Source organism: Streptopelia decaocto (genome assembly GCF_964273445.1).
Source record: "Streptopelia decaocto genome assembly, chromosome: 1".
NCBI lineage: Eukaryota > Metazoa > Chordata > Aves > Columbiformes > Columbidae > Streptopelia > Streptopelia decaocto.
In genome coordinates this window covers 205,475,961-205,503,139 of record NC_138663.1, presented here as the reverse complement: position 1 = coordinate 205,503,139, position 27,179 = coordinate 205,475,961, and the positions used below count along the sequence as shown (strand labels likewise).

Here is a 27,179-nt window from a genome sequence, read left to right as displayed (position 1 = left end):
CTGACCCTGTGTTAGGCCCCTCTCTGGTGAGGCACCACCCTTCCTTTCAGTTCATTTGTCAGAACACACCACTTCGTCCAAAAAAAAATGGCCAAAAAAATCCCTACTGCTTTGTATCCCACTTCACTGTCAACCCTGGACATGGGAAAACCCAGAAAACTGTGTCCAACAGCACACGCTTGCACAGCCTGAACAGCAGCAGCCTCCAGCACCAGTGTAGTCAGAGCGGTTCAGTTCGGCTGACGGAAGCAGTTTCCTGGAAGGCTGGAGGACGCCTGAGCACTCCCACGGCCTTTTGGAGTTCTCTCCCCACCACATCCCCACCTGGCAGCATTTCGGACTCTGCTAAACCCAGAGACTTTCCACAGAATTAATGATGAGGTGTTCGGGCCATCGCTGTTGCATAAAAAATAGTTGTATCAGAACCCATGTGGCCAGCAGGACCAAGGCAGTGACCATCCCCCTGTGCTGGGCACTGCTGAGGCCAAACCTCAAATCCTGGGGCCCCTCACTCCAGGAAACACCTTGAGGTGCTGGAGCGGGCTCAGAGAAGGGAACCGAGCTGCTGAGGGGTCTGGAGCACAAGTGCGATGGGAGCGGCTGAGGGAACTGGGGCTGTTCAGCCTGGAGAACAGGAGGCTGATGGGAGACCTTATCACTGTCTGCAACTGCCTGGAAGGAGGTCTCCCCAGGTTGTTGGTCTCTTCTCTCAAGTAACAAGCAACAGGATGAGAAGAAACAGGCTCAAGTTGCACTAGGGGAGGTTTAGATTGGATATTAGGAAATAATTCTTCATGTCAGGGTTGTCAGGCATTGGAACAGGCTCCCCAGGGAAGTGGTGGAGTCACCGTCCCTGGAGGTGTTAGGAAGATGTGTAGATGAGGTTCTTAGGGACATGGTTTGACAGCAGTGTCAGGTTAATGGTTGGACTCCATGATTTTAAAGGTCTTTTCCAGCTCTGCCAACCTGCATCCTAAACAGACCAACGCCTGCCCTTCGCAAGTCCAAAGCAGCAGTTCTGCTGACCACCCTCCTTACTTCTCCAAGAACAGAAGACTCAATCATTTCATGATCACTATGCCCAACATGACCTCCAACTGACATGCTGCCCACGAGCCCTTCTCTACTCACAACCAACAGATCCAGCGGGGCTCCTTCCCCAGCTGTGTCAGGAAGTGCCTTCCAAGCACTGCAGGAGACTCCTGGATTGTTTCCTCTCTGCTGTGTTGTATCACCAGCAGACATCTGGTAGGTTCAAGTCCCCCCACCATGTTTCTGTGACGGCAACAACATCATGGTTTTTCCAGACTGAAGGGCCTCGCTAGCACCGCACCCTCAAATGTTTATACTTTATTCCTAAGTGCAGCATTTCCTTTGTGTGGTCCCTGGACAATTCTCAATAGCACCATGAGGTTTTCAGTCAGAGCCACACACACATACCAAATTTCTAGCAAGTTACGGTATGTTTAAGTGCTAGCTGTATGCAAAATGATTTCATAGGCCCTACGTGAAAACTCTTTGTGGGAAAATAATTAAAATGGACAATTCAGAAAACTTTACAAAAATACTTCTTTTTATTAAAAGCAGCAATTTCAAGCAGAACAATACACAGAATGTAAACATCACTAAGTTCAGCTCCAGCCTGCTGAACCTTCAGGGAAGTCTACACTAAATGCATCTACCGTACTAGCGAGTTAACAGACTATATTATAATTTGAAAATATATTTTCTACTTTGAATTAAGAAAAAAGTGATTTATCGTAGTCTGTCCCAGCGCCAGATACTGGCATCATCGCACACAGCTATAAGGATACTGCTGTCCCTGCTAAAACTGGTTTGTCGAATGGCAGCAACGCATTTAGGATGAGTAAGAGTCGTACACCTATAAATAAAAGAAAATTGTTCAGCTGCAAGGTTAAATGTGCACTGGCCACTGCATTACGGAGCGCTGCTTCACCAACCTCTTACTTATGGGACCTCGGAGGAGCTGAAGGGCGACAGGATTATGCGCTTTGTGGTGTGGTTTGTGTTCCAAACGTGGAATTGGGAAAGCTGTAATTTCCTGTTTGCCCACTGCCATTTCTCATCCTCTCAATTTCATTTATTTATATATATTTATATATATATATATATATAAACATACAAATAGATATATAATACATGGTGTCAAACCGCCTTGCCACACCAGTGAGGAACTGGAAAGCCAAACCTTTACAGCCTCATTACTCAAGTCCTTTCACCTATTTCTCCTTCGTCATGGATTACACCCACCTAGAACATCTTCTCTTAATTGCTTTGTAAATTTTCCACCTAATTAGTTTGTAAGTTCTTTGGGGAACAAATTGTCTTTTCCTACATCTACATATGGTACCCAGCACAATCTGACTGGGGCCTGATTTATTAAAGAATAAATCAGTAAAAAATAATAAATGTTAACCTTCAGGACATCAGAATGTTTATTTACCTAGTAGTTAAAATGGAAAGTAACTACTACTGTTAGAGAATTTCTATAGTTATCACGAAAGGAAAAAAGGAAAGTATCCCAACTGTCTTGGCAAAAATACGATTTTTCAAAAGTACTCACTTGGCTTTATGAGGATCCTCTATTTCTAAATCCCAGACATAAAGTTTGCCGACCTGATTGCCCAGAGCAAGCATCTTTAAAAGAAAGTAGAGGATATAGAAGTTTTAAAACACTATCTCAAAAAAAAGGAAGTCAGATAAATTGTGTGTAAATGTATAACACGAATCACTTAATTACTTTGTTGGAGGGGCTAGAAATACTATAAAACTCATCTCTTTTCTTCCACTTCATTATCCATCTCTGCAGATTTGGGAGGAAGATATCAGTAAACATACCCATAACAAAAACCATGTATTTATTTGGTGGAACTTCTTCCACCAGGCAGAGCCCAGAACAAAATATCTAGAGCTCCTACAGTTAAAGCCCCTTGCAGCAAATCATTCTGCTCCTTGAAAATCACATGAACCAAGACTTCCTGTGCCCACAAATGGAATCGATTAAAAGTTACGCACCTTCAAACACAGTCCAAGCTCACACGTACCTTTTGCCAGAAATCCATGGAAAACCGCATGTACCATATGTCACACTGGCTGTAATCAAATCTCCCAAGTATGGTCACATTGGACTCACTGGGCTTGATTTTATCTATATCATCTTCCATCTTGCCAGGTTTCCAGCACACAATGGCATTTTCACAAGACTAAGGGGGGAAACAATGAAAAAATAATTACCTTTATTTACAACTTCTACTGCACATTCAGTCTATAACTATATATAACTATATAACTATATTTATAACATAACTATAATTATAATCATATATTTATATATAACTATATTTCACCTCACAGCTTCTGCAATGACATTACAAAAAGCACAACAGAAAATCTCCATCCTTACTGTTTAAAATCCTTGACATGAGCAAATAAGAGTAACGTAGCTGAAAATGCTGCAACATTACCTTGGAAAGAATTAGATCTCCCAACCATCGTACACAGTCAACATAGTTTCTATGTATGTCTCTTGTAGAGAAGTCAGGAAAGTGAATTTTCTGCGAAATAAAAGGCCTACGGAGAAAATTGCCAAGTGAGCTCCAAAGAAATACAGAAGCACAAGCCTAATTTTCAACGGCTGTTTTTAAGATGTTAAAAGGACAAGCCTGGCTTTTTTTGTTGTTTTAACAGTTTCATAACAAAGTTGATTTTGTATGTTGTTTTGTTGCTTCTTTGGGCTTGTTTGTTTTTTTAAATAATGGGAACAGTCCCTGTTTTCATCCTCATTCCTAATGAAATAACGTTTCCCACTGTACTAGACTGTGCAGAGACAGTGCTAAACAAAACCACTCCTTCAGCTGCTGAATGCAGCTTCCATTGCCAAATACTTCAAGACCTAATTAAAGGTCGGTTTTCCTGATGCTGATTCTGCAACATCTAAACAGTTAAACAGAACAGCACACTAAAAAAACCCCACGATTTTTTAAAAAGCACGCTAAGAAGAAGCATCATTTAACATTTGGTAACATTACCAAAAAAAGCGAGAGTATTTTCACAGCTAGTCTCATTGCTGAGCATGTTCAGTGTGTTTTAGACTCTTCAATTCTCTCAATGGTTAAACTGGAAGTTAAGATTAAAAAGTTGATGAACTTCATAAAGGAGGATTTCTCTATCACGTATCTAATTGCTATGTTTACTTGACAATTTATTCATATCTGAGGCCAGATCAGAGAATGATGAATATTAAAGATAATATTACATAAACAGTTTTGTCCCCACCCCAAAGTCCAATAGCAGATACAATAATTAGTAATAAATACCCAATATAAAACTACCTGTGATATTTAATTACAGGTTTGATTCCTTCCTAGAAATGTTGAGGTAAGAGAAAGAAAAGCCACTGACATCTCAAAACACAGTGAAATACAAGCTTTAATTAAGGATAAAGATAATAATTCTGAGTATTTTCTAGACATGCAGATAAGAAACAATTAAGATACTTAAAAGTGTCAGGAATTTGAATCTGAATTCAGTAAAAATCTACTGAAGCCAACGTCAATAAGACAGATTTGGTGTCCAGCACAATCGCCAGGTCACTCACTATCCTCAAGAACTCCCAATTTGGATGCAAATTATCTGGGCCATTGATGAGGATATTCATGTTTTGCAAAGACAGCCAAGAAGATGAAGACGACATACCTGTTGGTTTTATTTGGGTTGTACTCATAAGACTCTTTGATGGCATTTATCATTCTCTTGGAATTAATTCTCCAGAGTTTGAGAGAGTGATCCATCCCACAGGACATGATTTTTTCACCGAGAAGGTCATAATCCTACATATATGAAATAATTTTGAGGACCCCCAGCCTAAGCTGCAGCACAACTACTCAGATTTCATTCCATCATTTCCATCAAAACAGCATTTTCTGTGCAGAGAATGCAATAAAGCTGCATATTTCAAAGAGAAAAATGCTGACAACCTAAATCCTGCTCACTGCAAAGAAGCACGGTATCTTAATAATTATATTTACTCTTTCTCAAGAAAGAGAGGTATACTCAACAGCGTTGACAGACAATGAATCTACTGCTAGTGCTTCCTCCTCAGTAAATTCCCTAATTTTCATTTTATGGAGCAACTTTGGCAGGATTCCAGGGCTGTGACAAGGGTGATGACTATTTACAACCACAAGAGAGTAAGACAGTGTCAGGTATCATATAGATCCACCCCTCACCTTCCAGGTCACACACCAGGAATGGAAATAGTTCTTAAGAGCAGCGTATTAAAAGTCAACTGTTCTAGCTGGGATTTGCTGGGCACCAGTGTCTGTTGACAGCCACTGAAGAGCAGCGTAACTCACCTGAAATAACTTATTTCCTTCACTACCATGTCTCTGAAGGTTTATTTGCTCTTGCTGCTTTGGCTTGATAAGACCTCAAGAACTTCAAATGTGGGACCATCGTGAAAACGTTTTACTCTTTCTAGCCCCACTGAGCTCTATTTTGCTTACTTCTAGGCTGCACTGTGAGAAAACCAGCTACTGAAACATACAGACAGCGAACACCTGTCCTGTATATTAAGAGGTGGTCAGTTCAATCAAACTACCGTAGTTTTAAACTTGTCTATCCCCTTCAAACAGTATTTATGCACTTCAGGGAACTTTTTAAAAGTAGGTATAACATCAAAACAGTGCACGAGAGGATAAAAAGTTGTATATTGTAAGCTTACTACCCTCTGTAAATCTAAATCACTGCCCCACAGTCTTCCACTTACTGCACTTAACACCTCATCCCTGTGCCCTTCTACTCCTCCAAATATTGCAACCAGCGTGTCTGTCTGGATGTTCCACAGTCTCAATGCATGATCTATAAAGAACAAATAAAATTACATGCTGCTTTTTATATGTACATATGAATAATATATTTCAGCTTAACCACTTTCAACAACAGGTGTTCATGTAAACATCAAAAAGGCACTTAATTCTTCTTCACTCGTTAGAAACAACGGGACTGCATTAACTAGAATTGCCATTACAACTAAACTACTGTTAGAGTAATTCTGTAATTGAGAAAGTTTGCCCACCCCCTCCCCCTAGACCCAGCTTCTAGCAAAAATAAACTTGGATCTTTAGATCATCTGAAAAGCAAAGAGTCTGATCTTGGACAAGTATGTTTTTATCCAGTCCTATCTCAAGAATAATTGTATATATCAAAAAAAACCACTAGAATTCCTTTCAGCCATTCTTACATCAGCATTCAGAGAAGTTTTGATTTTCCATTTTCTTAATCTTTAAAATATTATTCTTCACAAACCACAGACTGTAGTGATGGGAGAAACTATTTCTATGAACAATATGTACTCCAAATTCAACGGGACTAATCCACTTGTTTAAAGAACGTTTTAACAATTTCCAATGAAGAACTCTAGTGTTTTTCCTATTTGGAAATGGGAATTTCTAGTGTGTTCCCCTTTTGGATTCCACAAGTGCACTGCACTGAAATACAGCAACATCAACTGGAAGGCCACACAGTCCCAAATATCTTCCTATTTTATTATTCATCTCTCGGCCAAGCAGTTCTGAAACTCCGATATTCTCCTGCCTCGTGCCCTCTTGGAGATAGTACCAGGTCCAGAGATTGCACATTGAAACTTGCAGTACTATGGCTGATGGCAAAATGTTATTAAAAAGAGAACCCCAAAAATATGCAGAACACGAGGACTTCACAGCACAAGTTTGACAGTTGCAACAATCAGAGAGGCTCCCAACTCCTATTCTCATGGAGTTTCATCAGTGAGACCAAATATACTGAAGTCAAAAATGCCCTTATGTGAACGTTCCCAACTCCAGCGGTCTGGAAGGTTTGCTCTTAGGGCAGATCAAGTATCCCCTTCCCTAACAAAACAGTCACAATTAGGAAGCTGTGACTGTTGAGACGTTCTGGACAAGCCCGTAAGACACCACACTAAAAACTCGCTTCTCCTTTCACTAATACACTTTTCACACAAAGCCCAATTAAAGCCAGAGCTGCTCCTGAGCGACTGAGAATCAAATTTTCCCCCATGAACACGGCAGTGAATGTTGCCTGTGACGCCAAGATATTCCCACTAGATGGCAAACAAGATTCAACAACTGAAAAAAAAGTAACTCAGCTGTTAGAAAGGACAGAGAGACCCCAATGCTCATGTTTCTTCTTTCCTAAAAGCAGCACAGTTCACAATCCCTTTGCACCACAGGAGTTATGTTTATTGTAGGCCATGGATTTAATTACGTACAAGATATATCGCCACAAAAGAGGAAGATTTACTCTCGACTTTCAAGGTAAACTTGTTCAGTGCCACTCATTAAAAAAATTCATGGAGGTTTTGGCCATTTTCAAGACCAAAATCCAATCCAAAGTATCCTGATATACACAAAAACAAAAGAGGTTTTTTTCCTCACCTTTGCTTACAGATAAAAGGAGATTCGGATCTCTCGGATGGAATTTCAGTTCATTGATTGCATTTCCATGGCCCACGTAGTGCTGGGATAGAAATCAGAGACCAAGTTATCATTTCCCCTCACATTTAGATGTATTTAGAAGACATAGGTTTCACGCCTTGTTGAAACACAAGCTGTATCTCAGAGTTCTGAGCGCTCACCTTTATGCACTGCATTGTAATAGGATTAATTATCCTAATAATACCCCTGGACCCTGCCACGGCCAGAAGAGGATGGCTTGTGTTGCTGTCATATGTCCATGCACAGGTGTAGAAATTTTCATCTGCCTAAAACATCTTACATTAAGGAACACAGAAAGAAACAGGAGTTGGGTTTTTTCGTTTTGTTTGCTTTTTTAAACACTGAGGGGTTTTTTAAGTAAACTTGTTGCTGATTTACACAAGCGCCCAAGCGTCTCTACTGGATCCAACAGGAAAAAGATTCATATTTGATTATACATCTGCAAATATAAGAAACATCACCTTTTCTATAGAGGCCAATTCCCTGACGCCTGTTCCATACCATAAAAGGGAACACCATCCCTCCCTTGGCATTGGTTTTCAACCTTTTTTGCCAAAACATCAAAAAACTGGGACTAAATGAGGATAAATCAAGACTTGAGTTCACAAGTTATTGACTCGTATACTGCAAATGATCAACACAAGTTACTAGACTTCAGAGCACAAATCTGAATTCTTAGGCTTTAAACCCGGTTTCAATTCACAGGGAAGCTCAGACCGCTGTAAAACAGCAAATGTGAAACTTTACAAAAATATTAGTGTTGGGAAGATTAAACGGATGGAGAATCAACTTTCAAGTATTTTAATACGGCATGTTCCATGAGTCTGCGTTTTTAATATTTTTTCAATAGGAGGGACTCTAGGATGTGGGAAAGAGGTAAGACTTGGACCTAACATAAGGAATGTGCTACGTGAGCGAAGTATTAAATCACAGACAAAACCCTCGTATGCTTTTCCCTGCAAAGACTCTTCATTTTTGGTAAAGAGGAAGGAAACGAGTGGCTTTTTAACTTAAAGGATACGTCAGCATCCACATAGGACTGCAACAGCCGGATCTCTCCTTGGGAATGACATTCATATAAAGTAACCTGGAGGGAAAAAAAAAGGGGAAAGGCTGCTGCTTCTTTGTGATGTTTCAAAAAGCAATCACATGCACCTGTGGACTGATTTCTTGATGGGAACAGTTGCATGTCTTTATGGTTTAGATCGCATCCATCATCTGTTCCCACCACATGGAAATGGTTTGATAAAAGGATGCTCACAGCAGTTGCACTAAAGCATCACTCCAGGACCTGTCAGCAGTCCTTCCCAGATATCAAAATCTATTATTTGAATTGTCTCAGTAAGGTTAAAGTCTATTTAGAATTAGTTACTCCAACCATCTCTAACATGAGTTGGTCTTTTAATGAGCTTCTGATACCTTGTTTAATCTTAGTTTAGCACTTTTGGTAACTGTCAGGTGGAACAAACCTGGAAATTAAAGCTTGTTGTTTATTCACAGCTCTTGCACAGAACACATTCGAGGAGTTATTTTCATGACACACATCCTTCTTCAGAAAAAGCCTTTAAATTCACTCCACACAGGCCATTAATTTAGCTACTGAGCTGCCTGGCATCATTGCAGACATTTATCCTATTTTAGACCATACTACCTTTTGGAAACAATAACATCTCTGAAGAGTAAATTTAGTGCAAAGTTACATTTCTTCACCTCTCTTCCTTATCCCATGTTTATATTACTGAAGGATCTTCTTCTTTATAGGCTAATTCCCAAATAGCTAACACATGACTTCATAAAACAATCCAGAGGATGCAACTCTCCCAGATAACAGATGCTACGTGCGTCAGAAATAAAGCTTTCTGGATGAAATAAAACAAAAGAATGCAAGCAGAACCGCACAGAAAGGCTGACAGTTAAAAACAGATTACTCACTCTGTTGCTGCCTACAGTGGCAAATACAAGGGGATCACCTTCCTTACTGTGCCAGTTAAACTGGACTCCAAACAAAGGCTGACCATGGTCCTCCTGTAGATGTAAAGTAAAATTAGGGACAAAAAACCCAAACATACACAAAAACCACAGACATATTATTTCTGTGAAATTCAGCTGTGGTGGTAAACAGTTTAACTCATATGTTTTCCTCCTCAAACTACTGAGTTCACATCCAGTATAATTTCACGTCGAACAGTTAAAAAGAACAGTTTTGTAACATCACATTTTAACTTGGCTGTCTTAAGGGAGGTTAAAGGAATATTCTGTCCTTCCCACCCCTCTGCTTTTAAAAAGTCAAGGGGAAGAACTGTTGTCTCACTGTGGTGGCTAGAAGCTGGCAGAACTCCTCAGTTATACTTGCAGTCCCACTACTTCGTTTTGCAATTTTCAGCAAGTCAACCTCTGCATCTAAGGCCACATCTATATGCATTTTCTATTGTTGTAATTAGTTCCACACAAGGATTTACAACTTCACAGAGGTGAATTATTAAGACAGAGAAGAATTACACTGGCATAAGGGTGGAGAATGGCCAAATTTAGCTATTACATCACAGTTAGGTCTTGCAACTCTGCCACGGACACAACGAACTCTCTCCAGCGTGTCACAATGCTGTAGCAAAGTTCATGTCTACAAAGTGTCTTCAGATCGCCTTCACAAACAGTTACCACAGAAATGCCGAGTATTATTTTTATACAGCTTACATCAGAAAGGAAAAAAAATAATAAAAAAAGCAGATATGTTTATGAATTGTGATGAATATGGTGGTGCTTGTTAATAATTGATAACAGTATTTTGGCCTGTCCTGACAGGATGTTTTCAGCAAGAATAATGTTCATGAAAGTGCCTCCCCACGGGGGACTGTCTGGGACAGCGTGGGCAGGAAGGAAACGTCTCATGACGGCTGCTCAGCAGCCTTCAAATGGCACCGCTTCAGAGACCAGCCCAGAAATATCAGCCTTGGCCTGTCCAAGAACCAAAGAATAAATGTGAGGAGGGGGTGTGGGTGGGGAGTCCAACACTATTCAGAAAAATAAAATTAAGGAAGTCTGGAAGAATTTAAAATAGCATTATTTACTGGGAAAGACAAATTGTGTTACTAACAGACATAGCTAGAAGAGCTAGAAAGAGAAGGGAGAAAATCCTTCAGAGATTAAAGCCCTCCTGCACCCGTTAAAAAGAGCTAATAACTTTCAAAGCTGAATACAAATTTAAAAGAATTGTTCAAAGTTTAATTCGAAGTATTACCTGTCGTAACATGAAAGAACAGAGCAGTGGCTTTATGTGGTGAGGGATATGGGATATTAGCAAAGGGAAAAGTAGCAAGGTTATTAGTGACCCCATGACAGAGGGAAGAAGCAGGTATTCAGCATCTGTAAAGCATTATATTTTAATTAGAGAGGAAGAATGAGGAAAACTGTATGCCATAAAATTGCACACACAAGGCCATGATTTTTAGTGCTCAAAAAAGCTACAAATTTTACTTTCTAAGCTTATTTTTGGAGTGTATTTAACTCTTGAAGAGAATGGCTGAGAGGTCAATTACAGAATACTTAAAAAAAAAAAAAAAAGAAATTCACTAATAATTAGTTGGTTTTGAATTTCTGTGTGAAAGAGTTCATTATGTTGAATATTGAGGACTTTCCACATACTGCATTAAGATAACACAGGTAAAACACAGCAATTCGTACTGCTTTATCACAGAGATGTATTAGCAGCTTTTGCACTTGTTTCTCTGGAATAATCTTGTTGTCATGTACACTGCTTCTGATAAATTTAGTGAAATGGGAAAAGTGAAGAGGAAGATGTTTCTCTCCCCTCAAAATAGGATATTTTTCCAGCATAAGTTGTGATAAGTTTGTGATTTTCTAAGTAGGACCCAGACTAGGGCGATGCAGAGAGATCCAAGAGAGGGCTATACTGTTTCTATATTTGAGTACTTACCTAAAGTACTTAGTAAGCTTTTCAAAGACAACCTATTTCTCTGGAAAAATTACTCTGTGAGACAAACTTCTTTAGACTACTTATGTCAATACATTCCTCACATCAAGTGCTACAACCCCCAAAAGCCTGACTGTACATACTGCAGCTTTTCTGGTGTTTAAGAATGAAGTAGTGAGATAGAGGCTCTTGCAGGAACTCACTATATGAAGAAGTTCTGCTCACCTCATTTAAACTACCATCATCCTCACCGGTTAGAGACAGCCCATAGCTATTTTAATAACACCTCTCTGCTCTAATTTTTGTCTCGAGTGCTAAACAATGAAGCATGTTTTTAAAAACGTTACGCTTTTAGGTGCTGCACATTACAGTTATCCTGGGATGCCAAGTATGTCACACAAAGCTGACCACTGTTTGTACAAACAGAAGAATGACCCCAACGCTGGTCCAAAAGTAGAATTGTGAAATGCCATCTTGACCCTGGTACAAATAAAGGGCACAAAACCCAAAGTACTCACATTCTTCCTGCACCAGAGGAAGGCGGCAGAGGAGAAAATAGGTCTACAATTGTTACAAAAGCAAATAAATAAATAAGCAATGGTTGGTTATCACAGAATGCCCCGAGTTGGAAGAGACCCACAAGGATCAACGAGTCCAACTCTTAAAGTTCTGCCTTTACTAAACACCAACTTGGGTTCAGTCAGACAGTAAGACCAGACCTGTTTTTAGACTGAAGGCAGTGAAGTAAATACTACGCCAACACAAAAAGTAATCACCTGCAACTACATGAACACATTTTAATACGCTCCCACTCACACTGCCAGTGGGTAACCAGCTGACCACTCGCGCATTTCCAGTTCCCAGAAGTGGACGCAAGCGGTTTTAGGCAGGGGTTTTAGTTACCTCTCCTTCACACATCAACAAGCTAGAACGTTGCATGTGGCTGGTTACTGATCCCCAGCTCAGGGGACAGCAAGTAGAAGCTGAGAGAGAGACAACACAGGATTGCTGCCCACCACTGAGTCACACCCTCAGCAAGAGCAAAGGGCACAGCAAATAACAGCTTTGTTTTAAAGGGAGCACATGAAAGCAGAATACACGCAGTTCTTTGTTGGAAGATCTATAAGCAAAATGTATATCGGTGTATGTGAGGATGTGCGTCTGTTAGCCATATATGCTCATTTATAAACTACATTTCCATTCAGCTCACAGAGAGCAAAGAGTTTTTCAGTACACCTTGCAGTAATCTAGTACTGCAAAAAGCAAAAAAAAAAGGCAGCGTTTTATTTCCTGTCATCTTCCAAGTTATATTTTTGTTTTCCTCATGCTTAAATTTCAACCAAAATAACTTCGACAGTAGTGTTTAAAAGGCATATTTAGCAAGCACTGAGTTTTTCAGTCTGAATCATAATCATTTACCATTAAAGGAGACAGTAACAGCCATATTTCTGTTTCCCCAAGGAAAAGTGAAAAGCAAAATAAGAAGGAAAAACAAGAGTAGGAAAGTGGAAAAGCACATGATCTCTATATCCCTAAAAAATATTAGAATCTATTTCCATGTCTTTACGTATTGACTCTTCATTAATTTCAGTACATGCACCTGGCAGCATAGTTCAGAGACGTATAAAATATGGGATATATGACGTGATATCCAAAGAGTCACAAGTGTCTTTCTGAACCCATATACAACATTGAATAGTTAAGAGTTTATCCCCACAGGATCTGCAAAATTGGTAGGGAAGAACAGTAGTGATACTGTGAACAGGAAAAAGAGAGTCTTCCTCAAACATGAAGTAAAAACAAGTTACCAAATTTGGCTGCTACCTAGTCTTTGTATTGTCATGCACGTTTATTAATATTACCATTAATTGCAGTTCAAAGATAAACGGGGAAAAAAATAATAAAAATATTCCATTTAGCTGAAATGCTACATTTACTCCTTCACAGCTTGATTCCACTTGCATGGGAATCTGGTCCCAGGCCCTAATCCAAATCCGCAGAATTCAGGGATTAATTAACTTTATAGGGTGGTCTTTTGAGTCACCCTATAGTGGGCCTTGGCATGAAATTGGGGCGAGGGAAATGTTCTGTTTTCCCAGAATACACTTGAAAAGCACTAACCCCTTTGGAATATTTGGTCTGCGGACAGAAAACAAATACGCTTAGCAAAACTCAGAACTTGTTAAACATTTGGGCGCAGACAGGCTCACGCCTGTGTTTCAGGTATGACTCGAAGCCACAAAAAGCACCATCTGTGGGGGCGAGACATGCGAATCACCGGAACAGCTGCCTACCTGAGTGAAAATGAACTTCCCTTCCTCCTACACCCTGAAATGACTGGAGATAATTTTTATACTTAAAAAAAAAACCACATTAAGATCAACTTGTTTCCCAGATAGTTTTGTCAGCGTAACTTCACATCACAGTTTCTCCAGTGGCAACACTCAGTTTTCCGTGCTGCAGACCTCTCAGCTGCCCCAGCATTTCAGCCAGGGAGTCTGAAGCTGAAGTTCAGAAACAGCCACATCAGCACAGCTCAACAGTTTAGTGTGGGGGAACGACAAAAAACTCCTAAAGCAATTCTGCAGAAAATATCACTACAGAGCTGCACACATCCTCTTGTTAGCAAAATATGAAGTTTAACAAAACTCCCATCTTGTTCCAGATGTAATCTTTTCTTTATTTAGAAATCTTATTAAAATCAGATCAGATGGCATGTTTACAGCTTTTGTCACATAAATATCCCACACATGGCAGGGGAATGAAGAAACAACATCCTGACAGTCTAAAAGAATAAAAAAGAAAATTCATTCAGTCCACCATAGTCTGCTACCAGTGCAGAAGAAAACAACAATACCCTAAAACACAACAACAGGGAGAAAAGACCACAAATCCACATCCCTTAATACCATCAGTGGGAAGATAAATATGACCTAGATCAGGTGCAAACACATAATCACAACACTCACGATAAATTAACTCAATTGAGCTATATAGCATTTATGACAACTGCCAGAGAACAGAAAATAGCTGATCTGGTAAGTGTAAGGAAAAAAATACATCAAGATTTTTGGGTTGGTGTTCTGGCTTTGTTTTTTGGTGTTTGGGTTTTTTTGTTGTTGTTTTTTGGGGTTTTGTGGGGGTTTTTGTTTGCTTGTTTGTGCTGGGGCTGTTTTCCATTTGATTTGTTTCTTGGCTTTGGTGTTTTAATTTTTTGTTGTTTTAAATAAATTTCATCAGGTAGCAAAATCTGTACAGGTTCTGTGCTTTGCATCAAGTTGTCACAGGTTTTGTTTCCTTTGGAATTTGTTTATCCAGTTTCTTATCTTTATGTCAAGCAACTACAGCTTCAATTAAATATGTAATTATAACATATCACACATAACTTTGCAAACCCGTACAAAAATCAGGTTAATCGCGGCTCTACCTACTCTTTCCTATTTCTCAGTATACTTTTTCTTCAAAACTTCAGCTATTCCAAATAAAAAGGTACTTTCTTCATAACATACATACATAACTGTATACGTATACAGATATTTAAAAATACTAATATTGACACTGTCTCCCAGTCAACACCAACATTACAGACAGCAAGTGGTACCCAGCATTCTCATATTGAGCTTACACATACCTACCTTTAGGCTATTTACACATTTGAAGGAATATTTGCACTTCTTTGACTTCCATTTGCCTTTCCCCCAGCTTTTCCTTCCCGGCGCATTAGGAGTGTTTGTTGGCGTATCAGGGCGTTCGGTGTTAGTACCACTTTCAATGCTAACGGCATCATCCTGAAAACAGGCAATTTATATAGAAGGTAATAAAGATATCATTAACTGCTGTATAAATTCAACTAATTTTGGAGCACTTGGCCTTTTTGCTTTTTCTTGTCCTCCATAAGCACAGATCTCCTAGAACTTGGTGTTTGTTTAGATTCACGTATTTAAATCTATTACTAACATAACAGCATTCCTCCCTAGGAACAGAACATGAGTCACACGAGGACTAATCCAAGAGGGACAGACATGAACTGTGATCTAGTGAAGTTTCTTCAGAATACTAGTAGCTTTTCTCTTAAGAAAACTGTGATACTGTGACTGTGAAAACGTCTAAAGTGGTTTCTTTTCACTAGAAAGTGTCTTTGACATAGATGAAACGAGCACTATTGAAGTGCTGAAGGAAGAGGTTGTTTACATAAAAACATTATGCTTTGCCATACCAAGAATCTAATTGTTCTGAGAGACTTTTGGACACCGTCACCAGCATCGGGCACAGCACAGCTCTGCAGCAAGTCAGCACTGCTATAAGAAGACGAACTTTCACCCCTCCCTCCTGCTCCTTTCTACAGATACTTAATTCAACTAAAAGCCAGGGAAAAAAAAAACAGCTGGCCCTCCAACCATCAGCTGCCAGAGCTATGGTAAGGATGGGGAGAACTGAAAAAAGGGGTGCACAAAACAACCCACCCAGTTGCTGAGCAGTTTTAGATCAGCTTTGGACAATAAAGAGCAACTACAACTTCGTATCTAGTCTGGCTGCAGGACACTACTTAAAATACATTTCTATTCTCTGCATCACCCATCACAGTACACGACAACTTCACCTGCGCTGTAACTGGCAACCCTGTGCTTCCATAGAAGTGAGTTCGACTTGTTAAAAATCAATTTTTATTTTTTTTTCTGGCAAGGCAGTTTCTTCGCTTTTCATCAGATTAGTGGGGGAAACAACTCATCTCAATGCCACGTGATTTCCAGACCTGAACTGAAAAAGACAGAGGCAGACAACAGCCTGTCACTGAAGAAGATTAAGTGTAACATGAAACTGCATAAGGAACTCCACGAGGAATACAGAATAAGGTCAACTACAAACATTAATACACCAATTCCCACCAAACATTTATTCTTTGTCCCAGTTTCATACCTGTTTCATCAGATGCCAGTAAATCTGTACTGGTCTTTGGTTGCCCAACAACTCTGAAAATCAGGACATCAAGAGGAGAAAAAGGTAGAAAGACAACACTGCCTAAACCTGAAGTCATTCCCTTCACGTTGCACCCCTACAAGAGCCAACCTCCCCAAATACATATAACCAAGTTCAACAATTCTTACACTTCCTAGTTTCTTCTCCTTTACTCTACGGAATTTCAGAGCTTGCCAAATTCTCATCTCCCAAGCACACTTGCTGTAATACTTCACATAACTGAAGTCTTCTCTGGACTGGTCAGATATTGTCAATATAAGAACACCAGATACCTGGTACGATGCAACTACACCGAGTAACTACGACATAACCAACAAACTTGCACCCAGGATAACCTGTGAAACAAAATACACCCTTTCTCCAAATGAACACTATTATGCCAACTTTTAAACAGAATCCTCATCTTCCACCTCTGTGACAGGTCACGTTTTCAGAAACCAGACAGCCATGGTCACCGATACCCTACAACAGACACCGAACCAACCCTGAACGTCTTCGTCACCGAATTACACCTGCATCCACAAGTGCCACAGTCCCCACTCAGTAACTATGTAAAATGGCTGCTAGATACCTTAGATGAAGTTTATCTTTCAAGTGTAAAGCCGTGCTCCATCAATCACATCACCTTTGTTCCAAGCACTTGGTTTTTACAGAATCACAGAATGTCAGGGATTGGAAGGGACCTCAAAAGATCATCTAGTCCAATCCCCCTGCCAGATGAGGTTACACAGGACTGTGTCCAGGCGGGTTTGAATGTCTCCAGAGAAGGAGACTCCACAACCTCCCTGGGCAGCCTGGGCCAGGCTCTGTTACCCTCACTAAGAAGAAGCTTCTTCTCATATTTAACTGGAACCTCCGTGTTCCAGTTTGTACCCATCGCCCCTTGTCCTAGCATTGGTTGTCACCGAGAAGAGCCTGGCTCCATCCTCATGACACTCACCCTTTACATATTTATAAACATTAATGAGGTCATATTCAGTCTCCTCTTCGCCAAAGAGGAGCCCCAGCTCCCTCAGCCTTTCCTCAGACGGGAGATGCTCCACTCCATCATCTTTGTTGCCCTGTGCTGGACTCTCTCCAGCAGTTCCCTGTCCTTCTGGAACTGAGGGGCCACAACTGGACACAATATTCCAGATGTGGTCTCACCAGGGCAGAGTAACGGGGAAGGAGAACCTCTCTGACCTACTAACCACCTACCTTCTAATAGACCCCAGGTACCATTGGCCTTCCTGGCCACAAGGGCACAGTGCTGGCTCATGGTCATCCTGCTGTCCACCAGGACCCCCAGGTCCCTTTCCCCTACACTGCTCTCTAACAGACCATTCCCCAACTTATACTGGAACCTGGTTGTTCCTACCCAGATGCAAGACTCTACACTTTCCCTTGTTATATTTCATTAATTTTTTCCCCAAAACTTTGCCCAACTTTGCGATCCCAGCCCTGAGTCCCTGTGCCTCCTGCCACTGACAGGAGCCCCCGAGCTCCGTTCCTGCTCCTCAACCACCATGGGGCTGTGCGGGTAAATTTACACTGCATGTTAGTGATGAAGATTGGAACAGGCTGCCCAGGGCTGTGGTAGAGTCACCATCCCTGGAGGGGTTTAAAAGGTGTTTAGACGATGTTCTTAAGGACATGGTTTAGTGCTAGAGTTCAGTTAGGGTTGGACTCAACGATCCTGAGGGTCTCTTCCAACTGAAATGATCCTACGACACGAACTGTGAGAAAGATGGAAAAATTTTGCTGTTTTGCAGCAAAAAAAGAGTGTGACATTTCGAAGCTGACTTTGAAACAGAGACCCGCTCAGAGTTTGGGCCTCGAATCCTCCCTCACCCACGTGAAAGAAAAGCGAGTGTCTGTCCCCCGGACTCACGCCGGGCTCTCCCACCGGGGGCCTCTCTCTAACGGCCCGAGGCGGGCGGGCTGACACCCTCCTCCCTCTCCTCACCCCCATCCCGCCCGGGATGCGCCCCGGCGGGCTCGAACCCGCGGACACCCGAGCGGGGCCGGTCCGGGAGGCGCCCCCCCCCGCTTCGCCTCAGCGCTCCCGCCCGCCCCCGGCGCGAGGCCCCGCGCTCCCGCCTCACCGCCCCTCCCCCCCCCCCCCCCCCCCCCCCCCGCTCCACCCGCTTCTCCCCCACCCGCTCTCACGTTCTCGTCGCCGGACAGATCCCCGGGGTTACTGTTCTCGTCGCTGCTCAGCTTCTGCTTCTTCGCCGGCATCTCACCCCCCGCTCCCGCCGATGCTGCCGCCGCCGGGGCTTCTCCCCGCTCAGACATCTTCCCCGCCCCCCAACCCCGCCACGCAGCCGCAAAGCGCGGACGGGGAGGTCGAAACTCCTGCCGTAAAGCAGACCCGCGCCCCGTTCCCCGGCTGGGGAGCTGGGAGCTGCCACACTGCTGAAAAAGCGCCTTTCCCGCGCCCGGCGGCGCGCGGCGCCTCAGGGGCCGCTGGCTGAGGGGAGGGGGCGGTCTCGGCTCGGGTGTTAAATTAGCCCGTCTTTAACAGCCCAATGCCGCTGGGTGTTAAATTAACCCGTCCTTTATCAGCCAGTAGTACTTTATATCGCTGCTCAAGGCCGGCGGGGGAAGCGTGTGAGGTAGAAACAAGCAGCCCGTGTCGCCACGGGTGTGAACGGCCCCTCTGTCCCACCTTCGCGCCCTTCTTGTGCCTAAAAGGGGTGGGAGGTTTTTTTTGTTCTCTTGATCTACAAAAGTCTAGCCTGAAAGTGGTGTTGCCTGAGAAGGAAAACAGGCTCTGCTGTGCTGCTTGTTCTCCCTGGCAAGTTCCTGCTACGGCTATAAATGAAATAAACAGGGTTGCCAGATTATTTATTTATTTATTTGTTTTGAGAAACCACAGGTCCCAGAGTCATAATAATTCTGAACAGTAAAAAAAAAAAAAAAACTATTACCAAGCGGGAGAAGCGATCTGCCCACAGGCACGGCGTCTTATCTGCTTTTCTAGGGGCAGAAACAAAGTCTTTCCTCCCTGGGGGGAACATTCCAGTCTCAAAAAGCAATGACATTGAGGGCAGGGACAGGCTTAGCTGTGCCCTGTATGTTAGATTTTTTTTGGAGGTGAAGATGAAGAGATAAGCTTAAAATGGTGCATGTACTGTAGTGGTTTAGCAGTAAACAGTCTCTCTTCTGCAGAACTGTGAGCTCCAGTGAATCATTATATAATATACAGTAAAAGGTTGTCGTTTACAATTAATAAAACCTCTGCCCCGGGTCTGTGCTGTAAGATCAAGGTTGTGATAAAAGTGTTTGTGGGAAAATATACAGGCTTGCTTTTAAAATATGACAGGATGTTTTTAGGCTGGCATCTTAATTAAGACCAAATCTGTGTTGCAGACCCATTGAAAGAAGGGCAGGCACAAAGTTTTCAGCGGTTGAGGTTTTTTAACTTCTCTCCACGGGTGCCCTTGAGCTGCTGGCGAGAAGACGGCTCCCCTTCATTTGGCAGCTGTCAACTGACATCCTCCGGACAGACAGACACACAGCTGACTCCACCGCGTTTCACTGGTTCATCTAAAGTGCAAGGAAAGTGAAAACCTCTGCCTGTGCCTCTTGGTCTGCACACAGCAAGGTTCTACACCCAGAATCAACCAGTCCAGTCTCCATCACCAGTTTACTGGGCCCATGGTCTGTCCCTTCTCCTGTCTTCTAGATGCTAGAGCTTCACTCTTCAGTGTCTTTATAAATGAGAGACTGAGAGAGCTGGGTCTGTTCAGCCTGGAGAAGAGAAGCTGAGAGGGGATCTCATCAATGTTTCTAAATATCTCAAGGGCGGGTGTCAAGAGGATGGACCAGATTCCTTTCAGTGGTGCCCAGCAATAGAATGAGGGGCAAAAGGCACAGACTGAAACACAGGAGGTTCCATCTGAATATGAGGAAAAACTTCTTTACTTTGAGGTGCCAGAGCCCTGGAACAGGCTGTCCAGAGAGGTTGTGGAGTCCTTCTCTGGAGACATTCAAACCCACCTGGACACATTCTTGTGTGATCTGCTCTGGTGAACCTGCTTTAGCAGGTGGGTTGGACTGGATGATCTCTAGAGGTCCTTTCCAATCTCAACCATTCTGTGATTCTGTGATTTAGACTCAGGACTTGAGGGATTGCTTAGTTAGTTTGCTGATGACACAAAACTGGGAGAAGCTGTTAACACTCTTGAGGGCAGAGAGGCCCTTCAGAGAGATCTGGAGAACTGGCCAATCACCAACCGCATGAAGTTCAACAAGGGCAAGTGCTGGGTTTGGCACCTGGGGCACGTCAACCCCAGCTGTACATATGGAGTGGGGGATGAGATGCTGGAGAACAGCTCTGCAGGGAGGGATCTGGGGGTTCTGGTTGACGGCAAGTTGAACATGAGCCAACAGTGTCCCTGGCAGCCAAGAGGGACCCGTGTCCTGGGTGCATCCAGCAGCAGAGCATGGCCAGCCGGGCAAGGAGGCAATTGTTCTGCTCTGCTCTGCACTGGTGTGGCCTCACCTGGAGCACTGTGTGCAGGGCTGCGTGCCACAGGATAAAAAGGACATAAAGCTACTGGAGAGTGTCCAGAAGAGGGCTATGAAGTTGGCGAAGGGTTTGGAGAGGAAGCCGTATGAGGAGTGGCTAAAGTCACTTGGTTTGTTCAGCCTGGAGAAGAGGAGACTGAGGGGAGACCTCACGGTGGCTACAGCTTCTTCACAAGGGGAGGAGGAGGGGCAGGCGCCGAACTCTTCTCTTTAGCAACCAATGACAAAACCCGAGGGAATGGCAGGAAGATGTCCCAGGGGAGGTTTAGGTTGGAAAAGGTTCTTCACTCAGAGGTTGCTGGACACTGGAACAGGCTCCCCAGAGAGGTGTCATGGCCCTGAGCCTGACAGTCTTCAAGAAGAGACTGGACAACATCCTCAGACACATGATGTGAACTGTGGGGTTGTCATATGCAGGGACAGGAGTTGGAGTCAATGACCCTTGAGGATCCCTTCCAACTCAGGACATTGCGTGATTCTCCTTCACCAGGTAACAGTCCTGCTGGACTCCCCAGACTGTTCTTACTCTAAACCACTTGCCTTTTTATTGCTTCCTCGGGCAACATGAGGGGCCTGGTACACCAGGGAAGCCAAGTTTCCATAAGTCATAGGGCATTTCCTCAACTTCTATTTAAAGAATTAGTTGTGTGGCTAAACACAAGGTTGAAAGTTCAGGGATTTTGCTTCAATTTGTGCTCTGCCAAGATTCTCTTTGGAAAGCCCTTGTGCTTTTCTGTACCTCAATTTCTCGACTGTACTATGGGAGAAGCATTTCTTACATCATGGGGGGGTATTATGAAAATATATCTATATTATAATTTATTATTTGTTTAATTAGCATGATACTGCATATAAATGCCATGCATAGATTAACTAAGAAGTAACAGGGCCTTTGAAATAGCATATGGTGGAAAATGGGAGCACAACAACATATTTTCGAAAATCTGCAGTCAGATTCAAGTGAAGATGATTTAGTGGCATTTTAAAAGCACATGATGAGTACTTGGGAGGGCTGGATTTCATGTATACGAGAGGATTTTGCCAAATGTGATTTCTCATAAGATTGCAGTAGTAAATGTCAAAAAAACAAAAAGAATCATGGGATTATAGAGACTGAAAGGGACTTCCAAAGCTCATCATGTCTAACCCTTGCTCAAAGTAGGTCAGTTACAGCCAGTTTCTCTAGGCCTTGTTGAGTCCAGGTTTTAATACCTTCAGCATAAGAGATTTTGTAGCCACTGTGGTCCCCTGTTCTCAGTGTTTAACGACCCTCGTGGTAATATATTTTTACCTTGTAATGCGTAAGGAATTCCCATGCTTCAGTTTGTGTCCTTGCCCCTCATCCTTCCCCTGTGCATCCCTCTTCTCTATATCCTCCCATCAGGCAGCTGTAGACAGCAATGAGCTCTCTCCTTGGCTTTCTCTTAAGGCTGAACGGACCCCGTTCTTTCAGGTTCTCTTCATACATCCCAAGCTCCAGTTCCCTGACCAGCCTGCACTCAGTACAGTGTATCAATGTGTTTCTTGTACTGGGGAGCTCAAACCTGGACACTTGTAAGATGGGGTCTCACAAGTGCCAAATAGAGGGGAAGAACCACTTCCCTTAACCTAATGGTTACACTCTTGCTAATGACGGCCCAGTATGTCATTAACCTTTGCCGCAAGGACACGCTATGGACTCATGTTCCACTTGCTGTACACCAGGGTCTCCGAATCTTATTCTGCAAAGCTCCTTTGCTGACCCCTAACCTTTACCGTTGCGTCCATCCCCAGTTTAGTATTGTCTGCAGATTTGCTCTCATTACCCCTATCACATCATCCACATCATCAATAAAAGACATTAAGCAGTAGTGTCCTCAATATCTATCCCTGAGGGATGCCACTAGTAACCTGCAACTAGCAGGACTGTAGCACTGATGACTCTTTAAGCCAATGGCCAAGGCAACTCTCCACCCACCTTGTAGTCCACTTACCCAGCCATATTTCACCAGTTTGACTGTGAGGATTCTCTAGGAAAGCATGTCAAAAGGTTGGCAAAAAGTTTACAACATCCACAGCTCCCCTTTTGTCCACACAGACAGTCACCTCATTGTAGAAAGCAATCACTTTGGCCTGGTAAATACATGCTGGCTGTTCACAATCACCTACTGGTCCTTCATGTGCTTGGACATGGCTTCCAGGAGGATTTGCTCCATCACCTTCCCAGGGACTAAGGACAGGTAGACTGGTCTGGCATTCCCTAGATCTTTCTTCTTGCTCTCCTTGAAGACAAGTGTGACTTTTACCCATGTTCAGTCATCAGGAGCCTCCCAGTTCACCATAACCTTTCAAAGATGATATACAGTGGCCTCTCAATGACATTGGCCAGCTCCTCCAACAGCCTTTGTTGCATCCCATCTGGTCTGTGAACTTGTGCACGCCCAGTTGGCTTCAGTGCTCCCTAAATTCCGTGCTGGTTGCTGCTGCTAGGCTTGGGGAACCAAGAAACCTAAGGGCAGATTATATCAGTGAAAACCGTGGCAAAGCCAGGAGTGAGTCCCTCAACCTTTTGCATGTCCTTTGTCTCTGTGTCCCCTGCTTCACAGAGCAGTGGACCTGTATTTTCCTCAGCCTTTCTCTTGCTGCCAGTGTACCTATAAAAGCCTTTCTTATTACCTTCACCTCCGTGTCTGGTTTCAACTCCAGCTGAGCTTTGGCTTTCCTGACACCAGCCCTGCACGCTCAAGCAAAGTTTCTGTATTCCTCCTGGGCAGCCCATCTGTGCTTACACTTTCTGTACTCATTGTTGTGTTGGAGCTCTGCTGGGAGTCCCTTGTACATCCATGCTGGCCTTCTGCCACACTTGCTTGATTTTCTGCACATCAGAACAGACTGCTCTTTTTCTTAGAGGAGATTCTTCTTGAAAATCAGTCAGCTGCCCTGCACCTCATGCCCTCTAGGGCAGTCTCCCATTGGATCCTGCCAAGAATATCCTGGAATAAACCAAAATCTGCTTTTCCAGGGTTGTAACTCTACTGCTACATGCTCAGGGAAGAGTGGCTGGAAAGCTGCCTGACAGAGAGGGATCTGGGGAAGTGATTGTGCCACTGTACTCAACACTGGTGAGGCCCCACCTTAAATCCTGTGTTCAGTTTTGGGGCCCTCATCGTAAGAAGGACTTTGAAGTACTAGAGAGAGTGCAGAGGAGGCAACGAAGCTGGTGAGGGGTCTGGAGCACAAGTCTGATGAGGAGCGACTGAGGGAACTGGGGCTGTTCAGCCTGGAGAAAAGGAGGCTGATAGGAGACCTTCTTGCTCTCTACAGCTACCTGAAAGGAGGTTGTAGCAAGGAGGGTGTTGGTCTCTTCTCCCAAGTATTGAGTGATAGGATGAGAAGAATTGGCCTCAAGTTGTGCCAGGGGCAGGTTCAGATTGAATATTAGGAAAAATTTCTTCCTGGAAAGGATTGTCAGGCATTGGACCAGGCTGCCCAGGGAAGTGGTTGAGTCACCATTCCTGGAGGGGTTCAAAAGACGTGTAGACGAGGTTCTTAGGGACATGGTTTAGTGCTAGAGCTAGGTTAGGTTATGGTTGGACTCAGTGATCCTGAGGGTCTCTTCCAACCTAAATGATTCTATGATTGTATACTTGCCTTGCTCATTTCTCTCAAGGTTTTCATCTCTACCGTCTTGTGTTTGCTGCAGCCAAGACTGCACCTTCACATCTTTGACCAATTCTTTCTTGTTCGTAACAGCTCCAGCAAGACATCTCCCCAGACATCTTTCTTCCTTGATATGCTTCAGGTAGCACTGAGGACAGAAGGACCTCCACCCTCCTGCATTCTTCTGGTGGTGCTTTTGGCAATCAGCTGGTCCAGGTAGCCCAGTAATTTTTTTCTCCAAGAACAAACAATAAGAAATGTGTTGGTTTAAAGAGAGTGAGAGTTAGCTCAGGGCTTCTTGGCTGTGTAGGTAACACTGAATTTTGCCATCCTAAAGACAAAGAGGCTGCGCTGTGCTAGAAAGGAGGATACTTGAAATAGCTAATGGGCAGAAAAATCAAGGAGCAGAGGCCAGGAAAACTAAGCTTGTTGTTCCCAATGCCATACGAGTGTGGAAGAGGCTGGAGGGATATTCTTCCCTGTTGCTCTCAAACCTCTGCTGTTACTCAGTGGTGCAGCAGCTGAGTCTGACGTTTTAGAGCTCTGACATTTACAGTTGGGCCCTGGCCATTTGTGCTGCCCCTGACATCACACTGCTTCAGGTAACACTTCACCTATGTACAGAGATAGCCCTGCATCTCAATTACCTGATACCGGCATCTGCTGTATAAAAAGTGTTCCTTCTTATTGATATTAACTGTTTTCTATGTGTGTATAGGTCAGAATTGCTGAATTAACTGGAAAAATTTTTTTTTTAAATTCTGTTAGCTCAGTGGGAAAACATAGCCATGGCAACTGGGGTGGATTGTGTTCTGCCCCATGTATTGTCAAGAACCCTCTCAGTTAATCTCCAATTATAGAGGCTCTTTTACTGGTATTTTTATTAAGAATGTGAAAACACAGCTGGATTTTCAGAACACCAGTAGAGTTTGTAAGCCTGACAGCTAACGTTGTAGTTTTTGCCTTATGAAAACAGCAAATTTAGAAACCAATGGAAAAGCATTAACACAGGAGCCCATTGCATCTCTTTTGTATAATGGGAATGCAACAGCCAGAAAAGGTTGCAGTCTTTTTTTGCCTCTCACTTTTGAAAGATTAATGGGTCAAACCTTTAGGTGACTCATGCTCTGAAAGCAAGGAACAGCTCCCACATTTAAATTTTGCTGCAGAAATTCAGGATGATGTGGATAAAAGTCATATATTTTATACATCTGCTAGAGCTAACATAAAAAATGGAAGGTGTATCTGAATCAGAAAATGAGACAGCTGAGTTGATCTAGCAGCTCAACACTACTGAAGGATGTCTCACCCCTCCGCCTTTACAAACCTTCTCCATGTTCCTAGAGCTGGTTTTCCATAGGCTCTGCTTTTCAAAAGGCTTTCAAAGAGCCAGTTCATCTCACTAACTGATCAAGCACAAAGTAGCTTGATCTTCTCTCTTCATTAACTAATGAACAAGAGCGGATTCTGCAAACTCTCTGATGACCACCAGAGCTGGTGCATGGGAAGGCTGGAAGCTACAGCCAGGAGTGAATGGTGGCTGAGAAACAAAATCTCATCCTGATGACAGTGGTGGGCTACAGCTCAGCAGTCTCCTGAAATCTCCCCATGTCCCACTTTAGCTCGTGGTTTGTCTTCAAGGGTGAGGGGATTTTACCCAAGGTGTAGGACTGTCTATACTATAACAACTCTGATGTAAAGATGACAGCGGTGCAACAATGTGCAGTCAGCATCAGTAAAGCCTAAACTCAGTTTGTGGCTTCACAGTCAGCAGCAGTGCTGCTCACACAGTCCCATTCCTGCCCATCCAACTTCTGTTTCCACCTGCCCTCCTGTTCTTTGCCAGGGAGTGATTTATATATAATAGCTGTGCAGTGAATCACACAGGTCAAAAGAAGAAAACAAACAACATTTCTCCATTTTGCCTCGTTGTTTTAGATCAGTTCCCTTATTTGTTCACAATGTGGCTACGCAAACAGTTCTGCTGACGCAGCGCGGGGAGTGGCACATGAACAATTGGTGGGAAGAGAGGGAGGTGGGAAGAAAAAAGCCAGAATTACTTCAGCCAGTGTCGTCACCAAATAAATCCTCATGGACTCACAGCTCATGTGAACAGAGCCATTAGTCCAGTTTAAAGTGACCTTTCTTCCAGAATAGCTTGTCCTGTGTGTGAAGGAGCTTTCACTGAGCCACTGAGGTGCATGTACAGTGTATGAAGCATATTTACAAAGAGACTTCAGAGCCCAGTTTATGGAAGAAATGTGGAGGATCTGCAGCCCCACACTGGCTCTGTGACAAAGTCCTGTAGCAGCACAACGTCCATCAGCAGGGATCCAGCTGCTGGTTTAGCATGATATGCCTGTATGAACAGCAATAAAACATGTCCTAAATGCTAAGGGCTGATGTCCATCCTAGAACTTGTTCCTGGAAGTGTGAATGGTAAAGTACTAAATCCATGACCATAGCATCAGAGAATCTGAAAGGCCAGTATAGGAAACTAATGTTCAGATAAACTGTATTTCTCTTGCCCTGTCTGTACAGTGAGCAGACCTGTGTGCAGCTACTTCCCTAGAATTTTCTCCACATCCTCCCAAAAGCCACTA

At 43.1% G+C, this 27,179-nt stretch overlaps 1 protein-coding gene across 1 annotated transcript; it reads right to left on the bottom strand.

Moving 5' to 3' along the window:
• Positions 1–1,551: 1,551 nt before the first annotated feature.
• EED (embryonic ectoderm development) lies at positions 1,552–18,722 on the bottom strand. Its single transcript, XM_082043332.1, has 12 exons — positions 18,571–18,722; positions 15,081–15,233; positions 9,447–9,539; positions 8,536–8,601; positions 7,655–7,780; positions 7,455–7,536; positions 5,789–5,880; positions 4,717–4,850; positions 3,486–3,591; positions 3,066–3,224; positions 2,585–2,658; positions 1,552–1,882 (listed from the first exon to the last, which is right to left on the bottom strand). The coding sequence occupies exons 1-12, from the start codon at positions 18,697–18,699 to the stop codon at positions 1,756–1,758; spliced, it is 1,341 nt and encodes a 446-aa protein (XP_081899458.1). The 5' UTR covers positions 18,700–18,722; the 3' UTR covers positions 1,552–1,755.
• Positions 18,723–27,179: the final 8,457 nt, after the last annotated feature.

Excerpts from the sequence above, each read along its gene's own strand:
- EED (XM_082043332.1), bottom strand. The coding sequence starts at position 18,699 with ATGTCTGAGCGGGGAGAAGCCCCGGCGGCGGCAGCATCGGCGGGAGCG. Across the intron at positions 7,781-8,535 it reads AGTCCTATGTGGATGCTGAC|GCAGATGAAAATTTCTACAC; the intron begins GTATCCTTTAAG and ends AAGATGTTTTAG. Across the intron at positions 2,659-3,065 it reads CCATGGATTTCTGGCAAAAG|ATGCTTGCTCTGGGCAATCA; the intron begins GTACGTGTGAGC and ends TTTCTTTTAAAG.